At 38.6% G+C, this 10,191-nt stretch overlaps 1 protein-coding gene across 1 annotated transcript; it reads right to left on the bottom strand.

The window, feature by feature from the left end:
* Positions 1–579: 579 nt before the first annotated feature.
* Positions 580–1,011, bottom strand: LOC117617325 (RING-H2 finger protein ATL70-like). The gene has a single exon (XM_034346660.1). The coding sequence runs from the start codon at positions 1,009–1,011 to the stop codon at positions 580–582; it is 432 nt and encodes a 143-aa protein (XP_034202551.1).
* Positions 1,012–10,191: the final 9,180 nt, after the last annotated feature.

Below are 10,191 nucleotides of genomic sequence, written 5' to 3'. Positions count from 1 at the left end.
GGTCAAGTGAGCAAAGTAGGTGTAACTTTAATTTTTAAAAGCAATATAAAATTTGACCAATATTTTTAAGGGGCACTGTAGCAATTAAGATAAATAATTGCTACAAATAAAATAGAGATTACAAGGACAATGTCTTTTCCACCTAACTTTACTTTTTATTAGGAAAGTGTTTTTCCTCTTCTTCTTTACTAGTCATAAACCACCAAATAAACAAATGACCTTTGCTATATTTGAAGGGACATACGCAGGCTAGGCACATAAATTTTCAAAAATATTGCTTGTAAGCCTGGTATAATAATATATATATATATATATATATATTTGAAGTGATAAGATGCAAATCCTCAAATAAAAATTTTCAATTTAAATACTAATCCCAAAAGAAAAATAATGACACACTAGTTCAAGAAATATCCGTCAAATCTTACACTGGGGTCGAATCAACAAGAACAAGAGACGTGATTTGATCACCACTAATGGACAAGTCAATTGTTTGTCTGCCTTGATTCACAAATATGCTTACAAATTACAACCCAAAACTCCAAATCATCTAATCAACAATCAACAATCGACTATCATTTATACCTCAACTACCTCAACAGAATTCACCAAAACTGCAGATGGATCCAGAGGCGAGTTTCTGCAAATTGGGCAAGTGGGATGAAGCTGCAGCCATTTGTCTACACAAATTTGGTGAAAGAAATGGCCACAATTAGGCACAGATCGCAAGACGTCTTTGTCTTCAAAGTCTGCCAAGCATATGCAACAACAGGAAGGAGCTGAAACAGAGCCAAACATTCGCAGCTTGGCCTCAGAGTAAAGTAGCTTCGGGTAGCTGCAGATGGTGGCTTCATCAAGGCCTTGTTCGATTGTTGCAGAGCTTTCGGTGTGGTCAGACGGGTCAACGGGAGATTGCCTTCGGTTGCAGCAGGAGATCAAGACTATGAGGAAGATTATGGCGAGGACGCCAATGACAACTCCAGCAGCGTCATATATTTCATCGCTGTCCATGTTGTTGTTGGCTGAAGCATAACCATGTAGCAGAAGTAGAAGGGTCCAAATTTTTTCATTTTCTTCTTTATCAGATATGGGGACGGCGTAGAAAAATGAATTGAGAGATGGATGGGATGGGAATGAGAGGGCGGCGATTTGTAGGGGGGTTGTTTTGGATTTGGAAATACTGTATGTTGTATCTGGTAATTGACCTAGCTGGTATCTGGGGTGTGTGCCAAGCTGTGGAGTTTGTATCTGATAATTGTTAATAATATATAATTTCTATCATTTTCTTAACAGGGAAACTTGTCGCGGCTTTATATAATTGATTATAATAAAATTCTGACAGAAAAAATAATGCCTATATCCCAATAAAAGAAGAAGCTGAAGAGTGGACAAATAGTAAAAAACTTGAGATGGATATTTTTTTAGTATAAGTGAGAGTTTAAATTAGAAGGGCGGGAATGGTTTTTCACACACTCTACTAAGGTGTCATACGAATTTGAATTTGAGATCACTCATCTGCAAATGAAACATTTTTTCATTGGGCTAAACCCTATTAACACACTTTAAATGCATTTTTATTCCCTCATGCCGCGCACAATTGGGCATAAATTATGGGTCATTTATCTCTTAGGAATCTCTTTAATGACCATCCATACAAATATTCAGTGGATCAAAAGTTTGAAAGGACATTATGTCTATAAAAGGTGTCTAAAGGATAGAAATCGTTTTGCAGATCGTGAAAGGGATCAAGATGCTAGGGTCTATAAATATAATATAAAGTCCGTGACATAAAGATTCGTGACAGTTTGCTAAATTAATAGTTGAAACGTAAAGAATTACATAAATCAAGTACAAGGTGTCATAATAAAAGTAAATAAAAATGAATTGAGTGAGGTTGCTTGACGTACTTTGCTTGAACACAATTCAAGAAACAGCTAAACCTTGCTAAGTATCCGGGTGAGCCAATCTGGTCCACCATCCACACAGCCTGTGGCATACGCACAACTGCATGAAAGGGTTTTATTTGATAGAACTTTTGAAGTCGAAGACGCTTTTGATTTTGACTCATGAAGCGAGGAAAGAATCAAATACGAGTGCACTGAGGATTAAGGGGAAAATAAGAGAGAGGAAAAACCAAATATGAAACCCCATGTGATTGAGGCTTTGATTTGAGCTTAAATCAACCCAAACAACAAGAAGATGGGCTGTTTAACACCCAGCCCGATCGTAAGAGTACCAAAAACATTGAATAAAATGGGAATTTGCACTAGAGGTGTACAATTGACAGGGCCGAACCGTTTGACTAGTACACAAGCTTCACGAGACTTTTCAAAATACACCATTCGTTACTAATTCCGTTAGGAGAGGTGTTAAACCATGACGTGGCAATTGTAATCCCATTTTTTAATGCTGATGTGGGATAAAAAATTAACAAGAAAATGGATTTCCTTAAAAAAAAATTTAAGATAAACTATATAAAACCCCATAAATTATAAGGTCATATACGAGTTTATATTCGATTTTGGGGATATTTGGCAGTACATATTCAACGCTACGGAAACTTTACAATTTATCCCATCCGTTAGTAAAACCGTTAGTTAATATGTTAAATGCTGATGTGGCATTTGTGAGATCTATTTTTTAATTGACGTAGACTCCACATAAGAAATAAAAATTAATTAAATAAATAAATAACAATAAATTTTTTTTAAATATATTATAAAAACTAAAAAAAAAAAAACAAAAAAAAACTCATCTTCTCAGATGTACCCCGCCTTCCAGCCCAACCTCCAACCCCCCGCCTCCCCTCCCCACAATCTAGCAAAACGAAGAAGACCACCAAACCCTCGTCGCCTTTTTCAATATCTCCCCATGCCCACCAAACCCTTCTCCTCCGATATCCCCCCTTTCTTCCATCACTGTTAATTCTAATCATTTTCCTCTGACCGGTGGAATTTTTTTCAGCAGAGACACTGAAGATACCATTGTCATCAATATAAAAGGAAATATGGTTCTAGCAACACCCTGGGGGCATGGAGGAAAGTTATCCAAGATGAGTTCGCCCGTTGCACTCGCACCTTCATAAATGACCACTCTGCCACTACATTGGTTATCAAAGGTGGTGGTGGAGGTTCGATTCACTGTGATGGGAGTTCCAGAGTTTCTGAGAATAAAAACTCCCATGGAACCTTCTTTGCCATTCACTATGCCAAGTGACAGAGGGGTGACATTGCAAAGAACAAAGTCTTGAAGCTTCCCATTTTCATTTCTATTCCCACTCAAGGCTGCAGCTTGAACATCGGTAATTTCATCATTGTAGACAATTTCCCAAATTTGATTTTATGATCCAGGATTTTAATGTTGATTTTGGTTTCTATTATTGTTTGATCATTTGCAATGTTATTTTATTTGGCCGGTTATCATATTCAAAAATTAAAAATAAACAAACCCATCCCACCCCAACCTCGACAACCAACTTCAAATCTGGATTGTTTGAAATCCAGCCTCCCTTCCCCCAACCACATCTCTCTCTCTCTCTCTCTCTCTCTCTCTCTCTCTCTCTCACAGACACATACACACAGACACAGACACAGAGATTAATAGTTTGAAGCCCATAGGAGCACTGAAAATCAAGCCAACCCGATTCAAATATACCCAACATAAACAAACCCAGATCGTGTGTACCGGGGATCTAGGTTGTGGTGCGCCGGGAGGGTGGCTAAGGAAAGGGAAGAAAGAGAGAGAGGGTGGCTGGAGTTCCAAGACGACAAAGGGAGGGCTGGTTTGGTTTTGTTTGATCGGAGCTGTGGGGAGGGTGGGTTGGAGGTTAGGCTGGAAGGGAGGGGGATATCGGAGAAGATGGTTTTTTGTTTTTGTTTTGGGTTTTTAGATTTTTTTATTGGTTTTTTATTTTACTTTATTGTTTTTCATTTATTTTATTAATTATGTAGAGGCTGCATTAATTAAAAAATGAGTCCCATAAATGCCACATCAGCATTTAACAGATTAACTAACGGTTTAACTAACGAAGGGGGTAAATTATAGGGTTTCTGTAACGTTGAGTATATACTGGTAAATGTTCCCAAAATCAAGTATGAACTCGTAAATGACCCTATAGATTAAAAGGTTTTATGTAGTTTGTCCAAAAAATTACTTATTATTATTTTTAAATGAAAAAAAATCTCTCTCTCTCTCTCTTTGAGCCTCCACGAACCCAGCCACCAACCGCCTCCCTCACAAGCAAGATCGGACCTTGAAGATGAGATGCTTGCAGATATGACTGGCTGGGTGGTTGGTGGCGTCCTGTTCCTCGTCTTCAAGCAGCATTAGCACAACAACCATATGAATATCTCTCTCTCTCTCTCTCTCTCGGGCAATGCTTCTTAAAGAAGTATCAAGGCACAAATAAAGTTAAGTGTGCACAGTTGCAGGCACTTCGTAAAGAGTTTGAGATGCTTCACATGAAGGTGGGAGAAACAGTTAATGACTACTTTGCAAGGGTGCTCACAGTAGCCAACAAGATGAGAATCCATAGAGAAAAGATGAGTGATGTGGTGGTGATTGAAAAGATCTTGGGGTCAATGACACAAAAAATTGACTATGTGGTTTGTTCCATTGAAGAATCTAACGAGATAAATGATCTCTGAATTGATGAATTGCAAAGCAGTCTGCTTGTGCATGAGCAAAGAATTATTGGCCATTTAATGGAGGAACAAGTGCTGAAAGTGAGTCAAGAAAATAACTCACCTGCGAGAGGAAGTGGTCGTGGAAGAGGAAGAGGAAGACAAGGATCGGCTATTGAGTGTTACAATTGCCATGAATTGGGGCATTTTCAATATGAGTGCCCTAATAAGAGGCATGACAACACGGCAAATTTTACTGAAGCTAAAGAAGAGATGGTACTCATGTCTTATGTAAATATGCTAGAAGATACCACCAACAAGCTATGGTATCTTGATTCTGGATGCAGTAACCACATGAGTGGAGACAAGAAGCTTTTTGCAACACTTGATGAAACATTCATAGAGAAGGTGAAGCTGGGAGACAATTCTAGCCTGTGTCAAAGGGAGAGGAAACATCAACAATGAAGTAAATGGGGTAAAGTTCTGCATCTCTCTAGTTTTTTTTTATGTACTTGAACTGAAGAGCAATCTAATTAGCCTTGGTCAGTTGCAAGAAAAGGGACTTGCTATTCTTATTCAAAAGAATGTGTGTCAGATCCATCATCATGAGAAAGGTTTAATAATAGAAGTTGAGAAGGGTCCAAACAGGATGTTTCCGTTGCAAACAAAGGCCTCATGTGATGATCCTAAGTGCTTCAAATCTACCACTCAAGAGGATGCAAGCTGGCTGTGGCATTATAGGTATGGACATTTAAGTTTTAATGGTTTGAAAACTTCGGAACAAAAGCATATGGATACTAGATTACCTAGGCTGCAAGCTCCCCCAAAAATTTGTGAAGAACATGATTGGGAAGCAACACCGTGATACTTTTCCTCAAAAGAGCACTTGGAAGTCCTCATGTATCATTCAACTGGTCCATATAGACATATGTGGTCCTATTAATCTTATCTCCAATAGCAGTAAGAGGTACTTTATAACTTTCACTGATGATTTCAGGAAGAAGACTTGGGTGTACTTTTTATCTGAAAAAGTCTGAGGCTATAATTGTTTTTAAGAAGTTAAAAGCTATGGTTGAGAAAGAAGCTGGTGTGTTTATTAAAGCATTACGTACTGATCGTGGAGGAGAATTCACTTCACATGAATTCACCACCTTTTGCGAAGAGAATGATGTTCATGGACAGTTAACTACAGCCTACACTCCTCAGCAAAATGGGGTTTCGAAAAGCGTGCATGTGCTCTTCTAACAATCTCAAGCTGCCAGCTGACCTGGACAATATGGTTATCACAAAGACCATTTGGATGGCGGTGGAGGTGACCAGCCCCAAATAGAAGGGGCATAGCTCTCTCTCCAAGGGCAAATGCACATTCATGTCGTAGACGATGGCGAGGGGGATGCCAGCGAAGGAGGAGACGGAGATGAGGAAGGCCCCCTTGGCCTTGGCACAGGGGATGAAGCGGAAGAGCTCCTCGGTGGTGCCGGACAAGCTAAAGAGCTCTAAGATGTTGCTTTTAGAGGGCGTCGAAGGGGGAGAGGAAGTCGGAGCAGATGCCGAGGGAAATGAGGGTTTGGGAGATCTTGTGAGCGACGAAGCCGGACTTGCCAACGCCTGAGAAGAAGACGATGGTGTAGAGACTGGGTGGCGGGGGAAGGCGGTTGGATGCTAGGTTCGTGGGGCAGAGACAGAGAGAGAGAGAGAGAGAGAGAGAGAGAGAGAGAGAGAGAGAGACAAATGTTTTTTTTAAAATAAAAATAAAAATAAGTTATTTTTTAAAGAAATTCATTTTTATTAGTTTTTTTAAATTTTTTATGCTGCATCAACATAAAAATGGGAATACATCTGCCACGTCATGATTTAATGTCTCTCCTGGCGGAATTAGTCACAGAGGATGTATTTTGAAGGGTCTCGTGAAGTTTGTGTACTAGTCAAACCAATCAATATACATTGGGTATGAATTTTGTTATAAAATGAACGGGGATATGAGCGAATATTGAACTGCACGTAAAGGAGATGAGACACAGCATTTAACGAGGTTCGGCTATGCCTACGTCCTCGGAGAGCAGCAACTGTAACCTTTCATTCATAACATAATATGGTTACAACTCTAGTGTTTACAATATGTATGCTCACATAATTTTCTCTCTAGGAGAATTTCTCTTTGCTCTCTTTCTCTTCACACACTCACCCTCTTTCTTCCTTCCCTTCATCTTCTCTCATTTCATCTCACATTACAAGCAAATAGAATGCCTATTTATAGGCAAAGCAAATGGCTTGGTTTGGTGGGTGTGTGATTTGGTTTGGTAGGTATGAGGTTTGGTTTGATGGGTGTGTGGTTTGATTTGGTGGGTGTGTGGTTTGATTTTGTGTTCAACTTGAATGTTAGAGCATGTGTTGAACTTGAATGTTAGTTTGCAATGTGGGCTTCACCCATTTTACAACACTCCCCCTTGGAGACCACATGTCCCTAGATTGGTTGCCTCATTAAAACCTTGCTTGGAGAAAACCTAGTGAGGTAGAAAACTGATGGAAGGAAGAAAGAAGAGTATAACAATCTGTATAGCATACTTCTGGATGCTCCCCCTGATTAATATCTCCCCCTGATGTCTTTATGACTCTCTTTTGGAGTGAGAATCTTTTGGAGTGAGTGGAGGATGTAGCCATTAATAATTCTCGTAGTTGAGTAAGTAAATATATTTCCAGTGAGCTATCTCTATGTGAATCATAAAATTTTTCAGAGTCCGCGTTTCCAGCAAAACTTGGGCTATTTGTAAGTTCACTTGAAAGAATATGCCCGTACATAGTGTTATGCGGAAATAGCATCAAATATACCTCACATCATCCCAAAATGATGGTGATGGAGTTGAGCCTTTATCTGAAAAATATGATGTCCGGTCCAATATACTTCCGGAAAATCCTTAAAGTGTCCAACGGATAATCCTCATAAAAATGCTTCAATTCTTTCTTAGTATAAGCAATAATCTCGTTGGCATAATGCTCGATCTTTCAGTCGAGACAAATATTTCTGGAACTCTTGAGAAGCTTTAATGTGTTTGCAAACATATTAATGTACTCACCGAGGCAATTTATGCATATTAGTATTGAGTACGGATTTTGTGCTGCAGGCACATGTCATTCAGGGACTTGCTTCATGCAATTTCAATCCTTTCAAGGATTTTGTTTAAAGGGATTAAACTTTATGACACATTATATAGCTTTAACCGAGCTATTTATACATCTTTAGGAAATCGCTTTTGGCAATATGCTTCATGCCTTTAATAACTTTTAGAGATAACATGTTGGTCTCCATGTGCAATAAGGGGGGGCACAATTGAATTTTGAAAATATGGAGAAAACCCAACATTCCTTGTTTCTGCCAGAAATATTGTGTCATACAAAGTAGGTATATTCCCTTTTATTCCGAACACCCAAGTATAACTTTTAATATTAACATCTTTTGGGGTTCGTACTGTGGGTTTGTTCTTTCACGTTCATTCTCATCTATAATGGAATTACCTCATTCCATTTTGGCCAATGATATTGTCGACATTTAATAATTGAACGTGGTTCCAATCAACACAGCCCATTGATGATTTGAGTAGCTACTCAAAAATCAAAATTTGTCATTCATCAATTCATGATCCCACCATTCTCATGTGCATGCGCATACATCAATTATAAGCATTTCTTTGCTTTTGGGTACCCAAGCCACTGCATGGGGGCTTTTATTATGTGAGAATGTGGATTATAACCTCCAATGGAGCGTTATTTTATAGTAAGGCGTGGATAATCTCCATTTAGGGAGTTGGAACATTTAGAACCCATATATCTGTCATGCTGCAGGCATGCCACAGATTAATACATACATGTCAATTAATTTCTGGGACTTTAACCCATACAATTTGCAACGCATTAGGCGTGCACAATATCAATATTGACATGTCAAGGGATTGTCTTTTCGGGACTTCAATCCACATCATTTGCTACGCAACAGGCGTGCATCATATTGATCACTGCTATACCCATATTTTGTTCTTATGGGACTTTAATCTGTGCAGTGTATTATCAATGTATCCAACTTGCAATCTGTAAAATTTGCATTAATAATTCATGGATACATACAAGCCATTCTTTGGAACAGACTTATCTCCCCATTTGGTTACCTTTCAAGATAAAATATCAAATAAGTATATAAGCATAAAATAACACAAGTATTGCTTACATCCTTAGGTGGGAGAAACTTTTCTCAAGTATCATTCAAGCTTGTATCGGCCCAGTAAATGTAGTGCTTGATGATCTAGTTATATCCTGCAAAAGCAAAAATCACAATTCTTTTCTCTGTCAAAAACAAATAACCCTCAGAGTTAGGATCACTTCATGGATTCTTTCTTCGGATGTTCATTCTAAAGAAATAAAATCCCTTATGAACAGAGAGTTATAAAAAGAAATAAAAGATACAAAAATTGTGATATTGATTGCAAGGTAAGGTAAGCAATCAGGGAAGGAAGCTGGTGGGAGCAGAAAACAAGCTCTCAATTCTCCTAGTCTAGAAGGACCTCAGGAGATTAGAGCATAAGGCCGCCTTCACAGTTCCCTGATGTAGCAGAAACATGATCAGGGATAATCTTGCTTCCTGAATGGATGATCAGAGATAGTCTTGCTTCTCGGGCATATTAAGTGCTTACTGATAAGAAAAACAAGTAGATATCGCATCACTAGGTATGGAGAAAACTGGATATCTTCTGCAAAGAAAATTTCGTTAGTAACACATTTATACACAAATACAATGAATAGGTAGAACCGGTGAATTTCAAATTAACCATAGGAAAAATTGCGAGATTCTCGGGATACTTTTGAAAAAGTAGCTCAGTGAAATCCGTAAAGCAAGATCGGCTTTGAAAATAATACTTGAAAACGCCGAAAGTGCCGACAGGCATTGTCAGAGGCCACGTGAAGTTTTGGACTCTTGCGAAAGAAAAAGATAATGTGGGGATTCGAGAAGATATTGGAATCTTGAAAAGTTGCCACATTTTCGTCTATAGATATTGCCTTTGCAAAACTTGATTGGAGTAACTGCGTTTCAACTCAACTTCCTTCATTTTCTGAAACTTTAGTTTCTGTAAAACTTTCTTTGAAACCTTCTTAAAATGGCTTCCTCTTCTTCCTGCCCAAATAATTTCAATTTAAATGATGCTCCCACAACAACCAGTGGCGCCAAAGTTTGGCGTCCATCCTTTGTATCCCAAAATCGTCATCTCACAGTTAATGATTCTGTGATGATGAATGATGCTATTGCTGTCATAGTAGCTAGGAATTTCATTATTCCAATGGATGAAATGTTGTTGACAGGGAGGTCTGAGGAAGAGGCTATTGATGACTCAATGGCTTTTAGCATTCAGAGTGCTGCTTCTGTTTCTAACTTGGCTGATCGTTTGCGTGTTAGAGCAAACGAGGTTCAGAAGCTGACAACTGAAAATTATTCTCTTCAAAGAATGCTTCATGAGTCTCAAAAGAAGGTTGAGAAACTCAAAGGAGAGAATAATNCCTTGTTGAAACTGGTGAGTTCGTACTC

The sequence above is a fragment of the Prunus dulcis genome, chromosome 2, assembly GCF_902201215.1.
Source record: "Prunus dulcis chromosome 2, ALMONDv2, whole genome shotgun sequence".
Lineage (NCBI taxonomy): Eukaryota > Viridiplantae > Streptophyta > Magnoliopsida > Rosales > Rosaceae > Prunus > Prunus dulcis.
This window is presented reverse-complemented; position numbering and strand designations above follow the sequence as displayed.

Excerpts from the sequence above, each read along its gene's own strand:
- LOC117617325 (XM_034346660.1), bottom strand. The coding sequence starts at position 1,011 with ATGGACAGCGATGAAATATATGACGCTGCTGGAGTTGTCATTGGCGTC.